Here is a 23,049-nt window from a genome sequence, read left to right as displayed (position 1 = left end):
CACTCCCAGGAGGGTGGGAGGCATCAGCCACCTGGTATTACACTGACCACGGCGGCAAGAGGGTACACAGCCACCCTATGCCAGCAATTTTGACCGCAGTGCTGGTGGGGAAAACACAGCAGGGGAGGCAGAGACACCTGCGCCTTAAAGCACTCCCCTTCCTGCCTCCGAACCAGCTTGAACGCCGGTCTTTCGAACCGGTTCGGTAGTCCATGAATAGACCACCGAACCGGTCCATGAATAGACCGCCGAACCGGTCCATGCACATCCCTAGATTCCAGAACCCACCCCAGAGCCTGACAACCGGCTTGATCTATTTTTGCAATTCGTTATGAAACCCAGACTTCCTCCACTCTCGGCACTCCTAGTCTTCCCACGCACTCTCTCCTCTGGCGCACACGCAGGCCTGACGTTGTGTGAGATTTCCCACCCCCACTCGGTCACAAGCCAAAATGGCCTTCTACTTCCCTTGCCACAGCAAGCCCTTATTGTAAGCAAGCAAGTAAGCCGCCTTGGGATTTTCTTAATGGAAGGCGGGGTATAAATTTAACAATTAAAAAATGTTGCTTTCAGCATTCAAGGGTGGCTCCAGGGGGATGAGGGTAGCAAGAATTTTAGACAATTTTAGACAAACTTTAGACAAGAATTTTGCCGCCGCCCCCATAATTTCTGTTTCAGAAATCTAATATGTGGGGTGCAGCTCAATCCCCATAAATGCACTTTGGTCCTTCTATGAGCCCCCCCTTCCCCCCGCTGGTGGTTAACAAAAAAGAAAAAAATCAACACTTCCCCCCTGTCAACGTTGCATGACTGACCCTTCCCCCTCTGCAGCTGAAACGATGCTCAGCTAATGATTTAGGGGAAGGACTTGCCCCCGTGTTTAATTTTCGGTTGGTTTGCGACAACAACAAATATTTATATACCCGCTTCTCAACAAAAGTTTCCAAAGCGGTTTACATAGAGAAATAATAAATAAAAGAAAGATGGCTCCCTGTCCCCAACGGGCTCACCGTCTAAAAAGGAACAGAAGATAGATACCGGCAACAGTCACTGGGGTACTGTTCTGGGGATGGAGAGGCCCAGTTACTCTCCCCCTGCTCAATATCGAGAAGATCTGAGTTCGAATCCCCATTCAACCATGAAACTCACTGGGTGACTCTGGGCCCGTCGTGTATCTCTCAGCCTAACCTACCTCACAGGGTTGTTGTGAGGATAAAAGCAACTGTGTACACCACTCTGAGCTCCTCAGAGGAAGAGCGGGATATAAGTGTAAAATAAATAAATTTTAAAAAATAAAGAGACTCATCACTTTACAAAGGTGTCTCTTTCCCTAGTTAACAGGGGCTATCTCTGATTAGCCTCAACCACAGCAGCCAATATTCAGGGATGGTGGGAGCTGTAGTCCCAATATCTGCTAGAGGGCTAAAGTTGTGCAGCCCTGGTGTAAATGCCCTGGGCAATGGCACCACACACGTGGCCATCACAGTGTGCAGGCTACTGGGTGAAGCCTCATGGCTGTGCATGGACTTCTCAGTGGTGGCGGAGGAGCAGGTAAGGGCCTGCTCTACTCGTGCTTAAAGGTACCGCTCCCCGCCCTGACAAAACGATTCGGCGCATCCTAACTTGATCCGATTTGTGTACATCCCTAGACCGTACCTGGCTACATGGTACACTTGCTGGACGACTGTTGAACATAATGTGTGAATGGTCCTCACCTCTCCACATAAGCTAGGTTTGTTTATAAGAAGGGGGCACACTCCCCGAGCTTCTTGGAAGAAGTGAGGGTCAGGGGTACAGCATTCCTGACGGACAGCTGTCCAACCTCTGTGTCTGAAAGCCTTCAGAGAGGGAGAGCTCTTAGAGTTGCCATGTCCCCCAGAATTCTGGGTTTCACCTAGATTTCAAGCATCTTGCCCAGATTGCTCAGCCCATCAGATTCGCCTGGATTTCAGCTCTCATTTAAAAAAAAAAAAATGCAAAAAGCTAAGCTCCAGCCCTCGTAGAAGTAGAGTTCTGGAGCAAAACGTGCAGTCACCCTTCTGCTCAGAAATGATTCCCAAGCTAATTTACATAATATGCAAATAAGGTACCCGGATTTGGAAAGCCAGAATATGGCAACTCTAAGCGTCACCTTAAGTGGCGCAGCGGGGAAATGCTTGACAAACAAGCAGAAGGTTGCCGGCTCGAATCCCCACTGGTATGTTCCCCAGCGAACATATGGGAAACACCTATATCAGGCAGCAGCGATCTAGGAAGATGCTGAAAGGCATCATCTCATACTGCGCGGGAGGAGGCAATGGTCAACCCCTCCTGCATTCTACCAAAGCCAACCACAGGGCTCTGTGGGCACCAGGACGGCACACTTTATGTTACCTAAGAGCTCACCATGTCACAAGGCAAACAACCATTTCATGTCCAACAACCATTTCATGACATTATTTAATTATTATTATTATTATTATTTCTTGTTTACACAGTCAGACAGATGTTATTGACTGGTTTGTTTTATCCAGACATCGAGTCCTTCCCAAGGACCTGGGATGGCTGAATTTTATTGTCAATACTCTTGGTTATTATAGATATCGTCGCAGAATATAGGCTGTTCCCAGTAAAGCTGCTTTTTGTAATTGGCTGATGGTGATTTCTGTGGCCCCTATGGTGTTGAGGTGCTCTTCTATTATTATTATTATTATTATTATTATTATTATTATTATTATTATTATTATTATTATTATTTTACATTTATATCCCTCTCTTCCTCCATGGAGCCCAGAGCGGTGTACTACATACTCGAGTTTCTCTTTCACAACAACTCTGTGAAGTAGGTTAGGCTGAGAGAGAAGTGACTGGCCCAGAGTCACCCAGCTAGTTTCATGGCTGAGTGGGGATTTGAACTCGGGTCTCCCCAGTCCTAGTCCAGCACTCTAACCACTCATGTCTAGCCGGAACCTGCTTCCTTGCCGCCTGGACCCCCTGGGTCTAGTCCAAAACACGAGGTTTGTCTTTCAAAACCACAACCGGGGGGGATGGAGAGCTAATCTGGGGGATTCCCAGAGAGGCTTGAGAATTAGGGCATTCGAAGCACATTCCTGTTTTTGCCTCAAGCATCGGCAAATATCCTGTCTTTAATTCTGAGCAATCTGTCAGCTTAGTGTAGGGCTGTTAACGCTGCTCTATGGCAAAGCCATCCTAGGCAAACCTACTCCAGAGAGGATGCTTGTAGCAGAGGAGGAGGGGGAGATTTCCCCGAGAAAGCCCCTCCCCGACTTCTCACTCAGGGATGAATCACTGCCTTTCCAACCTGCCCCCTTTGATCCGTGGGTAAGCAGCTCGTCCCTTCACTCAGTCATGACAAGGAACATTGTGTGGGCGGAAGCCGGGATTCTGCTGGTGGCGCGGAGAGGGGGGCGCGGTCTGGTGGACTCTTTCCTGCCTATTCCCTCTCATTTGCAACCATTTAGTTGTTGGACGGGTCCAGGGGGTGATGAATGCAGGAGAACTGAGGAGGAAGCAGGCAGTGTGTGTCTCTCTCTCTTTTCTCCTCCCCCTCCACCACCGCAACTCCCACAGCTGGCATTTGGGAAAACTTTGGCATATCTGGATTTCATTGCCATGGCTTAGTAAGGAAGCAAGTCAATGTATTATGGTCCTTAGACCAGCTTAACATTTCAAATAATACATTTATAATTTACAAAATTGCTAATACAAGCTCGAGGAAGTTGGGATGCAACCAAACAAAATTTGGCCACATTCATAGAGGTGACAGATTTAAAATTTGACAGCAAACAATCCAAGTCAAATTGATCCGTATGGCCAGGATGGTTCTTTAAGAGAGGAGCAATAAACTTAATATGAGCATCCCTATAAAATTGACAATACAGAATAACATGGACAACTGACTCTATATCCCCTGAGCCACAAGGGCATACGGAAGTCATTTATATTTCCCGTCTAGGAGTGCAGAAGGGTTTTCAAATGTGCAAGGGTCAATGCTCTCCTAAACTTAGGTAAAAACATATGATCTAAATATTCAGCTGGTTTGTGGCTGAAATTTTGAGATCCTATATAGATTCCCCTTGGTAGTCAAGCACACTCCTCCTGCAGATCTATGTCCAATAGTCATTGCCTAACAAAACATATCGCCTGATCTAAACCCCTCTTGCCATGGTTTATGGAACATAGGAAGCTGCCTGATTATACCGAGTCTGACTGTTGGCCCATACAGCTTAGTACTGTCAACATTGACTGGCAGCAGCACTCCAAGGTTTCAGGCAAGGGTCTTTCCCAGCCCTACCTGGAGATGTGGCCAGGAGTGAACGTGGGACCTTCTCTATGCAAGATAGATGCTCTGCCACTGAGCTATGGGAATGTCCTGGAGTACTCATATGTAGTCTCCCACCTAAGTGCAAACCAAGGAGGACCCTGCTTAGCAAGAGGGATAATTCATGCTTGCTACTTGCCTAGGGAGCAAAAGGTTGCCGGTTCGAATACCCGCTGATATGTTTCCCAGACTATGGGAAACAGCTCTATTGGGCAGCAGCGATATAGGAAGATGCTGAAAGGCATAATCTCATACTGCAAGGGAGATGGCAATGGTCAACCCCTCCTGTATTCTACCAAAGACAACCACAGGGCTCTGTGGGTGCCAGGAGTCAACAATGATTCAACAGCACACTTTACCTTTTTACTTTATAGTATTTCTACTTAGATTAAGTATTTTGATGGTTAGTACCATCATAGATTTCTAAGATGAAGTGTGTGTGTGTGTGTGTGTGTGTGTATACATACATACATACTGTATACATACATACACACACACACATACATACACTGTCTTAACTTGTTAAAACGTTAGCTTTGCTGTTGGTGGCTGTCTGTTTGTTGGTTCTGGTCAATGACAGTCAAGTAATTTATCAATGTGTATTTTATCAATGATGACACCATTCTGGTCAATGACGGTCAAGTAATTTATCAACTGATTCCCCCTCTCCCTCCAGAAATTAGGTGCCACCCATTTTAGGTACCTATGAAAGGACACAGCCTTCAGTTACTGCCTTTAAAACAAGAGTGCTTGCGGCATCTCAGTATCTGTTCCATGAACTCACTGAAAGCCAAAAATAGCTTCTTGGCTGGGAGAGGCAGTCTTACCTTTGGGATACTCCGCCAACAGATCACGGGTGATGCAGACCTTCCCGATTACGTCGTCTCGACTGACAGAAGGAGGAGAAAAGAGAGAGGGAACAGAATATCACAATAATAAAAGGGTAAAACCCATGGATTTTAGATTATGTGTTAATTGGGGTGGGGAGGGAGACGGACTCTCTCAGTGTGGACGTCCAAAGGTATGAGCTGCAGGAACCTCTTCAGAGCAGGGAGGATAAAGCTGAGAACTCCCATGTAGAATACCTAGCTCAAAACTAGAGTTTTCTGAGAGATGTGTTGGATTCCTGCTCTCCTCATTCTTTGCCACCCTTGCAAGAACTGGGTTTTGAGCTTTACAAGATAACAGAAGGTGTAAAGACTAATTTAAGATTCTGCTGAAAGTTTCTGGCTCAAAATTGGGGGAACAAAAGATAAAGGGGGGGTTGCAGAAGCATTAAAAAACCAAAAGTGGGGGGGGGGAGAAAGAAACACACTCCCCCCCCCCCCACACACAATGTGCTGTGAAACTAATGACAAATTGAGACAAGAGCTGCTCCATCCCTGTTGGTTTTTAGGAAACAACTATAGACACATGTCTTCAACCAAGCTTTTTAGCTGTTTGATAGTTTTAATTTGATTTTTAAAAATTGTTTTAATGGTTAAAATTTCTTGGTTTTACTGCTGTGAATCGCCTAGAGTCTTCGGTACTGGGCAGTATACAAATATGTTAAATACATAAACGACATTTGTACATTTGAGAGGTTTCCTTTAGATGCTGAACATATTCCCTGGAAAGTACATTAATGCAACCATTTTTGGCCTCAGAGGAAGAGTTTTTCGTTTGAAACGTGCAAGGCAAGACTCGAATGAAGTTTGTAATTAGTTCCAAAGCTCTGTTTCCCTCTCTTGTGGGAGAAAAAAATATATCCCATTGTTCTGCTACCATTTTTGGTCTGGTCACCATCTTTCTGCTGCCCATTTTGTGATAGTGCTCCTTCCACTGGCCATCTGTTTTGGTTTTTTACCCAGAAGTCTCTTCAGAATGCTGTCGTCATGGAGCATTATCCAATGTGTAGAAAAAAATGGCAGCCACTGGCAGAAGCTTCCGGAAAAACCACCGTGGGGCCCACCTCACTTTGCTGCCTGTTAACCAGGCAACCATTCTGGCTGGACACTAAATAGAATTAAAGATTGGAGCAGGTGACCTGATGGATTTAATATCTGTAGAGTGAGTCCCAACAGCTTCTGTTTGTTTTCCTTCCTGTCTCTGTAGACCATCCCCAAAACCATCTTAGCCAGCGTGGTGTCGTGGTTAGAGTGCTGGACTAGGACCGGGGAGACCTGAGTTCAAATCCCCCTTCAGCCATGAGACTTGCTGGGTGACTCTGGGCTAGTCACTTCTCTCTCAGCCTAACCTACTTCACAGGGTTGTTGTGAAAGAGAAACTCAAGTATGTAGTACACTGCTCTGGGCTCCTTGAAGGAAGAGCGGGATAGAAAATGTAAAATAAAAAAATAAAAAAATCTTCTGAGACAGTATGGATAATATGTGCATACCCAAATGTCGCTCTGTTTCTTATGGCCGTGTAGAAGCTTTGCCAAATGACAGGGCCAATCACGACTCCTATAAGATGGAAGTCAAGGCACTGGTACTTACCAGGGCCAATGAAAGAAGGGCCAGTCCCACAGGAAATGACATCATACCTTAGTGCATCTTCATCCATCACGTAGAAGGCGATGCAGTGGAAGGCGGACGGCAGGTGGACTTCGTACTCCTCACCCCAGAAAGGAAACAAGGTTTTCCACACTGTCGCTGTCCTGGGAGAAGACAGAGGGAAAGGTCTGTGTCTTCTGAAAGGGGCTCGTGCGAAGGCAGAAGAACGGGGTAGTTAGAGAGACTGTTCACAAAGCTGAGAACTTGGTAGGACAAGCATCCTACCTTAGTCAGGGAGCTGTGCGTGCTCCCAATTTCAAGTTGTATGGGAGCAAACCATTAGGTAGGAGGAGGGAGAAGTATCCATGTGGGACACATGAGGGAGTTGGGTAGGACAGATTTTCCTACCAGGAGAGGTGGTCTGGTGGTAAAGTAAAGTTGTGCCTTCGAGTTGGTGTTGACTCCTGGCGACCACAGAGCCCTGTGGTTTGCTTTGGTAGAATACAGGAGGGGTTTGCCATAAATTGTCCCCTTTGCTAAGCAGAGCCTGCCCTGGTTTGCATTTGAATGGGAGACAACATGAGTGAGCACTGTAAGATATTCCCCTCAGGGGATGAGGCCTCTCTGGGAAGACTAGAAGGTTCCAAGTTCCCTCCCCGGCATCTCCAAGATCGGGCTGAGAGAGACGCCTGCCTGCCTCCCTTGGAGAAGTTGCTGCCAGTCTGTGTAGGCAATCCTGAGATAGATGGGCCAAGGGTCTGACTCAGTATATGGCAGCTTCTTATGTTCCTACATTCCTCTTGCCATGGTCAGATGCTGGGTAGGATGGTGCTGTTTCCCACACAATCATCCCTCTTCCTATTGATTTGTTTGCTCCCAGACAAGCAAAATTTGGGAGCCTGCACAGCTTCCAAACCTGGATAGGACACTTGTCTTACCCAGTTTTTGGTTGTGTGAACAGCCTTTGAGTGTTAGGGAAGGCCCATCACAGGGAGGTAGAGAAAGGTCTGCCTGAAACCCCTTGAGCAGAGAGCTGCTCTGATAAGACGTCTGAGAAGAGGCCTTTTTGCTAACACTGCTGCTGCCAGCCCGTGTAGACAACACTGGGCTAGCTGGACCAGGAGTCTGACTCTGCACAAGGCAGCTTTATATTTCTGTATCAGTACAGAACAAACAGCCAGCGGGAAATGACCTGACTAGCAAGCCAGAGGTTGGTGGTTCAAATCCCTGCTGGTATGTTTCCCGGACAATGGGAAACTCCTCTGTCAGGCAGCAGCGATATAGGAAGATGCTGAAAGGCATCATCTCATACTGTGCGGGAGATGGCCATGGCAAACTCCTCCTGTATTCTACCAAAGACAACCACAGGGCTCTGTGGGTGCCAGGCGTCAACACCAACTCGAAGGCACACTTGACCTTTACAGAACAAAGAGGCGCCCCTTTTGAAAGCAGAAAAGAAATATTAAAAATAAAAAGGATCTGTGTCTTTGGTCTACATCACTATAGCACCGGGATCTGTGTAACTGTCTACAGAAACTGTGAGTAGAATTAAATCATGTGTTGGCCTGAGACAGAGGCAGACTCCTAAGGAATGATCACATCCAAACAGAGCTGAGGCCGTGTCAGGATTAAGTCCCAAATGTGACCCCACCCCACCCCAATGAGTAGGAAGAGTGGGGAGAAGTGGGCAAAATGTGGGTGCTCACGCACTCACCACGTACCTGATGATGGCTTCATTGTCAATTTTCACAATACAGTAAGGGTCACTGCTGCCTGTACTGAAAGAATAAAAAGAAAAATGATTAAATACAACAAATATTTACATACCACTTTTCAACAAAAGTTTGCAAAGCGGTTTACATAGAGAAATAATAAATACATAAATAATAATATAAGAACAGCCCTGCTGGATCAGGCCCAAGGAGGCCCATCTAGTCCAGCATCCTGTTTCCCACAGTGGCCCATCAGATGCCCCTGAGAAGCCCACAGGCAAGAGCTGAGGGCATGCCCTCTCTCCTGCTGCTACTCTCCTGCAGCTGGTACTCAGAGGCATCCTGTCTTTGAGGCTGGAGGTGGCCTGTAGCCCTCAGACTAGTAGCCATTGATAGACCTCTCCTCCGTGAAGTGTTCTATTAGTATTATTTCTTGTTTACACAGTCAGACAGGTGTTATTGACTGGTTTGTTTTATCCAGACATCGAGTCCTTCCCAAGGACCTGGGATGGCTGAATTTTATTGTCAGTTGTTATAGATATCGTCGCAGAATATAGGCTGTTCCCAGTAAAGCTGCTTTTTGTAATTGGCTGATGGTGATTTCTGTGGCCCCGATGGTGTTGAGGTGCTCTTCAAGGTCTTTTGGAACTGCACCCAGGGCGCCAATTACCACTGGGATTATTTTGGTCTTTTTCTGCCACAGCCTTTCAATTTCAATTTGTAGATCTTTGTATTTGGTGATTTTTTCTATTTCTTTTTCTTCTATTCTGCTATCCCCTGGTATTGCTATGTCGATTATTTTGACTTGTTTTTCTTTCTTCTCAACTACAGTTATATCTGGTATATTGTGTGGCAGATGTTTGTCTGTTTGTAGTCGGAAGTCCCATAATATTTTTACATCTTCATTTTCTACCACTTTTTCAATTTGATGGTCCCACCAATTCTTGGCTACAGGTAGCTTGTATTTTTTGCAGATGTTCCATTGTATCATCCCTGCTACCTTGTCATGCCTTGGTTTGTAGTCAGTCTGTGCAATCTTCTTACAACAGCTGATCAGGTGGTCCACTGTTTCATCTGCTTCTTTACAAAGACGGCACTTGCTGTTTGTTGTGGATTTTTCGACTTTTGCTCTTATTGCATTTATTCTTAGTGCCTGTTCTTGTGCAGCCAGTATTAAAGCCTCTGTTTCTTTCTTCAAGTTGCCATTCTTAAGCCATTGCCAGGTCTTGGTGATGTCTGATTTTCCACTTATATTGTGCAAATATTGACCATGCAGGGGCTTATTTCTCCATTTTTCTGCTTGGTTCTTGACTTGTTCTTTCTTGTAGGCCTGCTTTGTTTCATTGGTGTTGAATAGTTTCTCGTTCTTGACCATTTGAAGTGCATCTTCTTCACTGTCCCTTATATATTCTTCAAGGCCTCTTTTCTCCTCCTCTACTATTTGATGGACTTGCAGCATTCCTCTTCCACCTGAGCTGGGAGGGAGGTAGAGCCTATCTACATCACTGCGGGGGTGCAGAGCATGATTGATGGTTGTTGTTGTTGTTGTTGTTGTTGTTGTTATTATTATTATTTTACATTTATATCCTGCTCTTCCTCCAAGGAGCCCAGAGCGGTGTACTACATGCTTAGGTTTCTTTTTCACAACAACCCTCTGAAGTAGGTCAGGCTGAGAGTGAAGTGACTGGCCCAGAGTCACCCAGCTAGTATTATGGCTGAATGGGGATTTGAACTCGGGTCTCCCCGGTCCTAGTCCAGCACTCTAACCACTACACCATGCTGGCCTTAAAGCCATCCAAACTCGTAGCCAACACAACATCTTGTGGCAGAGAATTCCACAAGTTGACTATGTGTTGTGTGAAAAAATATGTCCATTTGTTGGACCTAAATTTCTTGACCACCAATTCATGGGATGACCCCTGGTTCTAGTGCTATATGTGTGTGAGAGAAATGTCTCTCTCTCCACTTCCTCCACACCATGAATGATTTTATAGACCTCTATCATGTCTCCCTCAGGGGCGTAACGATAGGGGGGGCAGGCAGGGCACGTGCCCTGGGCGCCACCCCAGCAGGTCACGTGGGGGGGCGCCAAAAAGTGCCCCTGCCTGCCGATCCCCTTCCTTAAAAAAAATTTTTTTTTTTGCATCCCGCTGCAGGCGCAGCGCTGAGAGCGCACAGCACCAGCGGCTGCAGTCAAGCCGCTCTTCCCTGGGCGGTCCCCAGCGCCCCCCCGCTCTGGCCCCGCCAGCTCACCACACTGGGCACCTAAAGTTTGCTGCGGTTTGAGCAGCAAAAACGGCCGGTTCATTGTTTCATCACTGACTGAGACTCACACTAGCCTGGGCGGGCTTGCTTGCCTCGCTCCGCCTCCGCTCACTCCCCGCCCCTCCGCCATTCACGCATGCGTGAGTGTCCTTCCGGTTGCCGCCTGCACGTGGACTAGTCCGTCCACAGAGTTTGTTTGGGAAGGACGCAGCGTCAGACGCTGCAGCAGGCAGGCAATCATTTGTGTTGCTGGCTGGGCCTGGGGGCTGTGTGAGCGCCGCACACAAGACGGACTCAAAGTCGGAAGAAGGATTCCAGAGGAGGGGAGACCTGACCTGCAAACCAGAGAATAAGGTGTGTCTGTGTGACGATTATCTAAATAAAATGTTTATTTGTTTGAATTAGTGAGATGTGTTTATTTGTTTGAATTAGTGAGATGTTTGAATCAGTGAGATGTGTTTTTTTAACTTGGGCGGCAGGGGCGGGTGGGCATTTTGCTTGTTGGCGTGCCACAACTCAGTGTCTGTCGTCTCTCTCCCCCGTCTCCCGTTCGGTTCCGAGTCAGTCCTGCCAGGAGTTGCCAACCCCCCCCCCCCGCCCGCGCTAGTAAGGCAGCTGCAGCCTGTTTCCCCCGTATCCCCGGCGCAGCGGTGGATTAACGAGAGCTCGCCAGCGGGCCCAGCCTCACCAACCGCCGCCCGCTCCGCTCACCTCTCTCTACCTGGCGGCTCGGCTCTGGCCTCTCTGTCCTTTGTCTCTCGCGAGTCACAAGAGACTGAGCCTCTCTCAGCGAGTCCGAGAGGCGAGCCAGTGAGCCACCCAGGCAGTGACGACGACCCGAGGGCAGCAGGCCCTGCTGCTGCCGCGTGCTGCTGAAACTAAGGAGCCCAGCCCAGCCCAGCCCAACTGCGAGGCGCGCACCTGCGCAGTTGGAACTGCTTACTCACTCCAGTCCACTCTCCACCCATCTCAGGAGCATCGGCACGGCAGCAGCACAGCACGCAGAACAGACAGCATTCCTGTGTGAGTCAGTGAGTCAGTGTGACAATATTTAATTCCGCAACTCGGCAGCCTCGCTTCCTCCCCTTCGTGCCCCGCCCCCTCCCCCCACCCCTCTCTCGGCACTCCGCATGGTCCTCCTGTCCCGCCCGCAGCCACATAGAAGCACACATCACTCACACACCACACACTCTTTGCCTAGCCTAGCAGCCAGTAGTCCTCCCTCCTCCTTTTCTCCACCGCACTCACGCTGGCTGCTGCTGCTTCCATCTCCTCCTCTCTCTCTCTCTTGTGGTGATATATCAAAGAGATCTATTGAGACCATTTGAGAATGAGTGTGTGCAAACATTTTCTCAACAAGCAAACTAGTAAACAAGCACACTAGTAAACACTTAAAACAAACATCTTCTCAACAAGTGATGAAAAGGGGAGGTTGTTTATACACTCCAAAAGGGATTGCAAAAAACTAATTTTAACTCCAGTTTGCACCTCAGTGTTCATCCATTTCTTGATTTCAGCCTACACACACAGAAACAAAGATTACTGTTTGCCAGCTGAGTTAAGTAAGGTATACCAAGTTGGTCTCTGGTGGTACATTTTCCTTGTGAGTGTGTTTGTGTGTGCTCTTCAGTCCTGGAACAAAGTGCATTCATGTCCTTTAAATAAATAACTACCATCTGCAGTCTGCAAATAACTATGTCTTCAGTCCTCTCTCTTTCCAATGTGGATTGTAAAATTGGCATGTTTCCCCTACTGTCTAAATAAAGACCCCAACTTAAAACAATCCATATTTTGAAAACATATTTTGCAAAACACTAATCTTGAAATAACCCAAAAAGCTGTTGCGAGTTAAGATTGCCTAGTCTTCTTCAATGCCAACATGTCTGATTCTTGTTCAATTTTTCTGTTTCTTCAAATTTTTAGCTGCAATTTGTGCAGTTTTACTAAGTTGTAAGTAAGTCCTATCAACTGCAATTGGACTCATTTCAGAGTAAATCTCGTGGGCCATTATTTCTAAGATGTGTGAGTTTCAAATTAAAAGTGACCATTTTATTGTGCATGTTTTTGCCTTTAAGATGGTGGCTTGAACATAAAGTTCCAGTACAAGCAAATAGGGATCACTATGCCTACCCTGCAATTTAATATTCCATCTGTATTCTCTATTACCTGTTCTTGTATCAGGAAACAAATTTTAATGGTTGGTGCTTTAAACTATATCTGTGCCATTGTTGTTCACCACTTTGTGCTCCCTGATTGGAAAAAAATACAATGTAAAAATGTAACAAATAAATGCCAGTGAACTGTTTCCCATTTACAGTAAATATCAAGCAGGTTTTTAACATGCTTTATTACAGAACCATGCAATGGCATCATAAAGGATCAATAAATAAACAAGATGATGGCTAAATAAAGAGACTCACCACATTAAAAGTTGCCTATTTGCCCAGTTAGCAGGGGATTCATCAATGCATTTTCCAGTGATCCCCAAAAATACTATCCATCCTGCACTCAACACATGGGACAGGATTTCTTACACTATGTGTGCAGAATTTGGATTAATTTTGCCCATTTTAATGTCAAAAGCTGAGGGGCAATGATACAGCTAACCTCATGGCTTGAGTGGACCTGGATGTTCATCTGCAATGATACAGTAATGTAGGCCTGAGATCTACCATGAAGTTGCTATCTCACAGTCGTAATTTTGATGTTTGGGACACAAGCCTAATTCACAGGGTTGTTGTGAGGAAAAACCTAAGAAGGTAGTGCACCACAATGGGCTACTTGGAGGGAGAGCGGGATATAACATGTAAAAACAAATAAATTGAAATACAAAAAATTAATACTATTTTCTCTCAAAAAACAATAATAGCAACTCTGCTGACTGGAACTGCAGGCACACAACCAACCACAAACCAGCTCTTAGAACCAGCCTACTGTGAGTAAAGCAAACCTTTCTAAGTCAAATGAAATCTGATGTTAAGCAGTGTAATTTATTGTAAATGGATTAATCTGAACACTTCAATCATGTCTTTCTCCAGTGCTATTAATTGACTTGCATCATCCACAATTTAACAAACCTGTTAAAATATAATTAAGGATGATGTTCTATTTAATGTTTCTTGACTTTATGAGCTGAGCAATCTGATGTTGAGCAGTGTAATTTATTGTAAATGAGTTAATTTGATATTAATGAAGTCAATATTGCTTGGCTTCATGTGCTGAGCTTCATTGATGGGGGTGAGGAATTTAAAATATTGTCTCTTCTGGGCCCACTACAACCTTGCTACGCCTAGACTTCAGTGCAGGAACAGTTGTGGGGGTGAGCTGGCTCTCAAGAATTCCAGTATCTTGGAAAGCATTTTTGTGTAACCAGGGGTGTCAAATGCAGACACAGGTGTGGGGGTGCTCTGGGCTCCTTGGAGGAAGAGTGGGATGTTGACATAATGAACAAATTCCCTTAGAGATTCGAACATCATGATGCCACGGAAGAAGGCAAGTGGAGCTGAAGGACGGAAGAGGCGGCGGCTGGAGGCAGAGGAAGCCCAGAGGTCGAGCAGGTTCCTCGAGTCATTCCTTACAAGGCCCGGGACAAGTAGCTCCACACCACCTCCGGCACCACCGCCAGCACAAGTGGAGGAGGAAGTCCAGCCAGATGACGGTGGATCAAGTGCACATCCACCACAAGTGGAGGAGGAAGTCCAGCAAGATGAAGAGGCTGCCACAGAGAGTGTGGACGTGACAGGAGGGCAAGCTGCTGCTGATGTCGAGTCTACTGATGAGAGTGAGACTGGACCCGAGAAGGAGGAGGAGGAGGAGGAGGAGGAGGAGGACAGTATGTGCATTGAACCAGATGCTGACCAAGAGCCTCTAACTCTTAGGCCGGAAGTGATTGAGCGGCATGACATCGGACTTCTGCAGTTTGACCAGGATACTGGAAGACCGATTATCCCTGACACGCTGAGAACAGAAATGATTAAGCTGGGTGAAAATTTTTCCAGAACTCTGAGGGGCCTTTCCTACCAACTAGAAACCGTGCGATGAACAAGACTTGGTTCAGGAAGAGATTGGGAAGTGGCCATGGTGAGGAGGTGACTCGTAAGTGGCTGCTCTATTCCCCTTCTAAGAGGTCGGCATTTTGCTTCTGCTGTCTCCTCTTTTCCCGATCAGAGCATCAGTCGACATTGGAGCAGGAAAGTGGATTCAACCACTGGAAAGCACCTGAAAGGATTTGTGTGCATGAGAATGCCAAGAATCATCGGGAGTGCTTCACACAGTGGAAAGAAATGGAAAGAAATATAGCTGGAAACAGAGGACTCATTGATGCGGAACTTCGATCACAGATTGAGAAGGAGAAGCAGAGGTGGCGCGAAATCTTGTCAAGAATCCTTTCCTGCATCAAATACCTTGCAACTCAGAACCTGGCTTTGCGAGGACTTAGGGAGTCAATTCATCTAGACAAGGATGACACCAATGTAGGAAATTTCCTTTGCTTAGTGAAATTACTGGCTACTCATGACCCAGTCATGAGAGAACACCTGGCCTATGTGGAAAGTCATCCTGGATCCCCCTCTTATCTCTCACCGGCAGTCCAGAATGAATTCATCCACCTGATGGCATCCACTGTTCGCAAAAGTCTACTGAGAGGCATTTGCAAAGCAGATACTATGGCCTCATGTTCGACTCGACTCCTGACCTGGCACACCGTGAGCAGATGTCACAAGTAGTTCGATATGTAGAAATTGATTATGAGAGTCATACAGTCCGTGTGAGAGAGTCCTTCCTTGGTTTTATCGAGCTAAGCCGGAAGGATGCTGAGAGCTTGACTAAAGACATTTTGGATAAGTTAGAGAAGGACGGAATGGAGCTGAAATATTGTCGGTCACAGTGCTATGACAATGCTGCTGTGATGGCTGGACACAGAAGCGGTGTTGCCCAACGGATACGTGAGAAAAACAACCTGGCTGTGTTTGTGAATTGCGACAATCATTCACTCAACTTGGTGGGTGTACATGCAGCCCAAGAGGATGTGAAGATGGTGACATTTTTTGGAACCATTGATTCCATCTACGTGTTTTTTTCTCGCTCAACACAGCGCTGGCAAAGACTCAAAAACGCCATGCCCGTGTCTCTTAAGTCAGAGTCTGAAACAAGGTGGAGCTCAAGGACGGAAGCAGTGAAGCCAGTCAACAACCACCTGGAGGAGATTCTTCAAGTTCTTCAGGACATGATAGATGATGAAGATGAGAGCAAGGAAAGCAGAAGTGATGCAGAGCAGCTGCGCAGCCACTTGTTGACCTATTGTTTTCTGACTCTTCTAGGTTTCTGGAATAACATCCTCGCTCGAATTGACAGTGTTCAAAAGAGACTGCAGGATCCTAAAATGAACTTCCACAATGCTGCTGTGGATTTGAAAAGCCTCCAGGCTCGTTTTGATGGTGAGAGAGAAGTGCTGGTCAGAGAGGCACTCGACGTAGGACATCGTCTCTGTGAAGAATGGGATGTTGACTTTGAAAGACGTCCGAGACGGAAAAAACTAATGCCTGGTGAGAAATCAAGAGACGTTGGGTTAACAGCAAGGGAGGAGATGGAAAGAGTCATGAAGGGAACACTCGACCGTCTTAACAGAGAACTGGGCGAAAGGTTCACTCGCCTGCATGACACTGATGCCAAGTTTGGGTTCCTTCTCGATATCGAGGGACTGTGCTACAGTGCTGACAGAGAGAACCTAAAGACGAACTGTGAAAATTTCTGCCAAATGTACAGGACTGATGTTGATGTGCAGCTATATGACGAGATTTTGGACGTCAGAATGTTGCTAGCAGCACAGACCAACATGAGAGTAGCAACACCAGAACAGCTTCTCGAATTTATAGTTGAATATGGAGATGACGCCGCCTTCCCCAACTTCCGCATTGCTCTGCAGATCATGCTGACTGTTGCAGTTTCCGTTGCCAGCTGTGAAAGATCATGCAGCAAGTTAAAGCTGATACTTTCCTGTCTGAGAGCTTCCATGGATCAAGACAGACCCTGTGATCTTGCTCTGCTGAGCATAGAGAGAGAGGAAACGGACAAAACTAACTTTGATGGCATCATAGACCAATTTGCATCCATGAAAGCAAGGAGGGCCCAGTTATGATTTTAGGTTATATATTTTTGGATATTTGTTGGATTTTTGGATATTTATCGCATTTTTGGTTATTTATCGCATTTTTGGTTATTTATCGCATTTTTGGTTATTTATCGCATTTTTGGTTATTTATCGCATTTTGAATTTTTTTGTGATTTTTGTGATTTTTAAAATTTTTTAAATAAAAGTTTTCTGAAACATGTGTGTCAGTCAGATGTATGTATGCTGGGGGGGGCGGGGGGCGCAATTTCAGTGCTTGCCCCGGGTGCCGTTTTCCCTAGTTATGCCTCTGGTCTCCCTGCTGTTGTCTTTTTCTAAACAAAAAAAACCCAGATGCTGTAGCCCCCTAGCCTCATAAGGAAGGTGCTCTAGGCCCTTGATCATCTTGGTTGCCCTCTTCTGCACCTTTTCCACTTCTACAATGTCCAAGAACTGACACTGCAGTTCATCCCAATAAAATGACTTTAGTAGAGAATGCTTTCCCAGCCAAAAGGCCGAGAAGATGGATCCCTGTTCCCAAAGGGCTCAAAATCTAAAAAGAAACATGACAGACACTAGCAACAGTCGCTGGAGGGGTCTTGTGGTGGGGGTGGATGAGGCCAGTTGCTCTCCCCTTTCTCAATAAAGAGAACTCCCACTTTAGAAAGGTGCCTCTTTTCCCAGTTCGCATAAGGTAATCCATGGCAGTAAAGATTCACAGATTCCTCCAGAACAAAAGGCTGCCTATGGGACTGCCTCCAACTGAGTCTGGCCATTGGTCCATGTCACGCAGGATTGTCTACTCTGACTGGAAGCAGCACCCAGAACCTCTATTATCTCAGCTGCCTGAGATTCATTTCTACTGGAGATGCCAAGAATTGAAACTGGGACCTTCTGCACAGGATACTACCAGCAAGTCATAAGTCCTACCCATCCTAATCTCAGCTGAATCTCCCTCGCAGTGTGGTTGTGTTGATTAAAAAGACAGAAAACCTCTCGGTATCTCCCCTGAGCACCTTTGAGGAAGAGTAGGATACAAATATAGTCATTTTCCAGAGTGGTCAACAAGTTCAGTGCAACCATAATGCTGTCTGCCCTCCTCACCTCCCCCACATGAGTGGTGTACGTACGTGATTATATTTATCCTCATAACAACCCTGTGAGGTAGGTTAGGCTGAGAGAGAAGTGACTGACCAAGAGTCACCCAGTGTTTCTTGGCCAAACAGGAATTTGAACTCAGGTCTCCCTGGTCCTAGTCCAACACACCACATATAAATAAGTTTATAAATAACAATACTGTATAATTAAAAATCTATCTACTGTATGTGGTCGCTAAGAGTCGACATCAACTTAATGGTGCTTAATCAATCATCAATCAATAATCAAAAATAAAAATGGGCAGACAATTGTTTCTAGGACAGTCGAGAGTGGCACTATTGCCTCTGATCAAACAGGCGTTGCAGGTTTTTTAAACTTTAAAAACCTGCCAAACCTGTTTGCCAGGGATGGAAGTGGGAGGAGCACGTGTACCACAAGTGGTTCAGAAAGTGGTCCCCTGGCCTTAGTGATGAATGATACTGTTAAAGGACTAGAAGACGCAGAGGACCTCAAGACACTGTGCCTTGGTGGCTAGCCCAAAAGAGCAGGAACCCGGCAGGAATTCTACAGAATCCCCACTTCAATGTTGTGGAAAGAACAAGTGGAAAGAAATGTTGGAGCTGGGAGCGAGGCTGATCATCTCGCTCTTGAAACAAAAGGCACCAAGCTGCCAAGAAAGGGATGCTAAATTCTGTTTTCTTCCCCACACACCACACACTTGAGTGGGGCGGGGGGGGGCAGTCTAAATCAAAAGCCAGGTCAAGGTTTTCTTCTCCAAAGGAAGTCTGCGAAGGCAGATAAGGAGTTTCCTTGCTTTTCTGAGCAACGCCATTACAGAGGGCTTTCCCAAGAGCTGCAAAAAAAGAAAAAAAAGGAAAAAATACCCTAAACCAACCCATACTACCATGAGCCAAAAAGCATCCTCTGACAGAGGATCTCTTTATGAGCCCCTGCTCTTTTAGCTCCATCTCTACTGGGGACTCAGTCATTCTGCTGCATCACCAGGCACAGAAGGGATGGATGGATGGTGCAGAAAGCCACCAGAATTACCTGCCTCCCTGTCCTATAGAATGAGCTCATCACAGGTGGGCACACCTTACAGCCTGGAGCTTCTGCGATATGGAGCGTAAAGTAAAAGCTGGCAAGTCCCTGCACCAGGGAACTTACACCGCGACACAGGGGAAATGGAGACAGGGGAGGGAGAGGACGGCAGGAGGAAAAGTGTGCATCTTTGGAACGAACACAAGGTAGCCAAGCATCTGCTTGGCATGCAGAAGGTCCCAGGTTCAATCCCCGGCAGCCTCTCCAGGTAGGGCTGGGGAAGACTCCTGCCTGGAACCTTGGAGAGCCGCTGCCAGTCAGTGCAGAGCTAGATGGACCAAGGGTCTGACTCAGTAGGCGGCAGCTTCCTATATTCCTAAGCATGGTTACAGCTACAAATTGCTAGGCTGAGGCACAAGCTAGAGACTTTAAAATCATTTTACAGGCCAGGCTTCTTTTCCCGGTAAAATTGGACTCCCCCAGATCTCCCCTAGTCTAGATAAGGACCTTGGCACGGTAAGAGTTAAACCCTCTATTCTCGGGCCCCAATTGGATCACTATGGGCCCCTGCTAACTTGACAAAGAGGCATCTTTTAAAAGTGGTGATTCTCTTTATTTAGCAGGGGGAGAGCAACTGGCCCTCTCAACCCCCAGCACAGCACCCCTCCAGTGACTGTTGCTGGTGTCTATCTTGTAGCAATAGCAATAGCACTTACATTTATATACTGCTCTATAGCTGGAAGCTCTATAAGCGGTTTACAATGATTTAGCATATTGCCCCCCAACATTCTGGGTACTCATTTTACCGACCTCGGAAGGATGGAAGGCTGAGTCAACCTTGAGCCCCTGGTCAGGATCGAACTTGTAACCTTCTGGTTACAGGGCAGCAGTTTTACCACTGCACCACCAGGGGCTTATGTTTCTTTTTAGATTGTGAGCCCTTTGGGGACAGGGACTCATCTTATTTATTTATTATTTCTCTGTGTAAACCGCCCTCAGCCATTTTTGGAAGGGCAGTATAGAAATCAATCAATCAGTCAATCAATCACATCCTCATGCATACTGTTTTAGAAAGGGCAGGGCAGAGCTGGTGTCTAATTAATTAGTAAGGTAAAGTAATTTGAAGTAATTAGAAATTAGCAAAAGGAATCAAAGGAATTAAATGTCATAATGAAAATCATTTAAAGTAATGTAGCCTTGCAAGACGAGGTCGATCTACTCCCACTCTCCCCGCTCAAATATTTTTTATTTATTTATTTATTCATTTATTTGATTTCCATTTATTCAATTTATTCGATTTAATTTCTGGAGACTCTGTGGAGGGGATTGAGCTCTGAAGAACGGTGCTCACGCTGCCTGTTTTTGGGTGGGAGACGCTGGAATTATGGCAGGAACTGACCAGGGAGGGACCTGAAAGCAGAGACCTTCCTTAGACCTTCCTTGGATGGAGGAGAGCTGGTCTTGTGGGAGCAAGCATGAATTGTCTCCTTTGCTAAGCAGAGTCTGCCCTGGTTGCATTTGAATGGGAGACCACATTTGTGAGCACCATAAGATATTCCCCTTAAGCGATTGGGCTGCTCTGGGAAAATCACCTGCCTGCTTACATACAGAAGGTTCCAAGTTTCCTCCCTGGCAGCATCTAGAGGATAGGGCTGAGAGAGACTCCTGCCTGCAACCTCGGAAAAGCGGCTGCCAGTTTGGGTAGACAACACTGAGCTAGATGGACCAATGGTCTGACTCAGTCTAAGGCAGCTTCCTATGTTCCTATGAATGAGCTAAATCCAGGCTGCACAGTTCTGGCCCTCCAGCTGCTGCCAGACTACAACTCCCATCACCCCCAGCCACAGTGGCCCATAGTCGGGGTGATGGGCGTTGCAGTCCGACATCTGCAGAGAGGAGGCGAAGGTTGTGTGGCCCTGTGCTAAATGGTATCTGTGCGGAGCCGAATTCCAGGGTCAACACACAGGCAGACAGCAGAGCGAGAGAAGCACCCCACCAGACGGGTATTGGAGGACAGCCATAAAGAGGGAGTTTGGAAACAGCCTCATCTTCCAATGAAGTGATGAGCAAGCCAACTGTGTATTTATAGAAGCCAACACATTCATTCCCTTGAGTCTATGGCTTTCCTTTCCTCTCCTTTCCTTTCCTTTCCTTTCCTTTCTGGGGAGCTTGCACCAAAGCTAAACGAGGCTCCCACTCAGCATAGCTTCAGCCTGACCTCCAGGGCTCCAGCCAAGGCCAAGAGGAGCCTGTATGATGAGGCCCTTTCTCAGTGGGAGAGCATTTGCTTTGCATGCAGAAGGTCTCAGGTTCAATCCCCAGCATCTCCAGGTATGGCCGAGAAAAATCCCTGCCCCGAGACCCCCAGGGAGGAGGAGCTCCCAAGTTCAATCTTAGGCATCTCCAGTTAAAGGAATCTCAGGTAGCAGGCAATGGGAAATAGCCTGAAAAAATGCTGCCAGTCAAAACAGACCAGATTAGGTCGGGCTCGAAGAAATGCTGCCAGTCAGAGTAGCCAATATTAAGCAAAGACAGATGGTCTGACTCGGATATAAGACGGCTTCAGATGTTTGTGTTGGCCAATCAGGGTTTCAGATTCTGTAGATGAGCCCGAGGTGGCCACTGGGAGGAGAGAGCCGTGGCCAGCACATCTGCCCGACACACTTATACATGTGGGGGTTTTGTATGGCAACATCGCCTTATGTGAACCCGCTTCAGACCCATGTGGTCTGAAGTGGTGCAGCCAGCCACTACTTTGGAGCAAGAACTTGTCCAAACACATTTGCCACATCTATGTAAAATGCCTGACCACCTGCTTCTCAGGAGGTGGCCATAAGCAGCACATAAAGGGTGCCGTCGGGTCGATTTCAACTCGTGGCGCCCACAGAGACCTGTGGTTGTCTTTGGTAGAATACAGGAGGGGCTGACCATTACCATATCCTGCACAGTATGAGATGATGCCTTTCAGCATCTTCCTAGATTGCCTCTGCCCAATAGAGGTGTTTCCCATAATCTGGGAAACATACCAGTGGGGATTCGAACCGGCACCCTCTGGCTTGCTAGTCAAGTCATTTCCCTTATGCGCCACTTATTTATTTATTTATTTATTTATTATTATTTATTTAAAAATTTATACCGCCCTTCCAAAAGGCTCAGGGCGGTTTACATTAAAACACCTTAAAATCAGTTAATAATTAAAATAAAAATTATAAAACATAACAATGATTAACAATTAAAAACATCATAAAACTACAATTAAACAATCAAACAATTTAAAAACAAATTTTTAAAAAGCTGAGAAAGCCTGGCTCAAGAGATGTGTTTTCAGGTGTTTTCTGAAAATTGCAAGAGATGGGGAGGATCGTATCTCAGCAGGAAGTGCATTCCACAATCTCGGGGCAGCAGCCGAAAAGGCCCGTCTCTGTGTAGCCACCAAACGAGTTGGTGGCAACTGGAGACGGACCTCCTCAAGTGACCTCAATGGGCGGCGGGGCTTATAGCGAAGAAGACGCTCTCTTAGATACCCAGGGCCTAAGCCGTTTAGGGCTTTATAAGTAATAACTAGCACTTTGTATTTTGCCCAGAAACCTACTGGCAGCCAGCGTAACTCCATCAACAAAGGAGTAATGTGGTCTGTCCGAGATGACCCAGAGACCAACCTGGCTGCCTCATTCTGGACCAACTGAAGTTTCCGGACTACGTACAAAGGCAGCCCCACGTAGAGCGCATTACAGAAGTCCAGTCTGGAGGTTATCAACAAATGTACCACTGTTTTGAGGTCACTGATCTCGAGAAACGGGCGCAGCTGGCGTATCAGCCAAAGCTGATAGAAGGCACTCTTGGCCACCGCCTCAGCCTGAGAAACCAAGGAGAGACGTTGATCCAGAAGTACTCCCAGACTGCGAACCTGTTCCTTTTGGGGAAGTGTGACCCCGTCTAGAACAGGCAGATCAAAATCGTCTCTAGAGTTCTGACCCTGCACAATAAGTACCTCCGTCTTATCTGGATTCAGCTTCAGTTTATTCTCCCTCA

At 46.5% G+C, this 23,049-nt stretch overlaps 1 protein-coding gene across 2 annotated transcripts in view; it reads right to left on the bottom strand.

The window, feature by feature from the left end:
* Positions 1-23,049, bottom strand: part of LOC128336215 (ras GTPase-activating protein 4-like) — a 78,718-nt gene that overhangs the window by 33,719 nt on the left and 21,950 nt on the right. For both annotated transcript variants that reach the window (XM_053275542.1, XM_053275541.1), the window contains exons 2-4: positions 8,517-8,573; positions 6,846-6,959; positions 5,149-5,210 (exon numbers count right to left, since the gene is read on the bottom strand). In XM_053275542.1, coding sequence (XP_053131517.1) covers positions 5,149-5,210; positions 6,846-6,959; positions 8,517-8,573 — 233 coding nt within the window. The remainder of the gene's footprint in view (positions 1-5,148; positions 5,211-6,845; positions 6,960-8,516; positions 8,574-23,049) is intronic.

Source organism: Hemicordylus capensis, chromosome 12 (assembly GCF_027244095.1).
Source record: "Hemicordylus capensis ecotype Gifberg chromosome 12, rHemCap1.1.pri, whole genome shotgun sequence".
Taxonomy (NCBI): domain Eukaryota; kingdom Metazoa; phylum Chordata; class Lepidosauria; order Squamata; family Cordylidae; genus Hemicordylus; species Hemicordylus capensis.
Note: the sequence above shows the minus strand (reverse complement) of the source record. Positions and strands in the feature narration are given on the sequence as shown.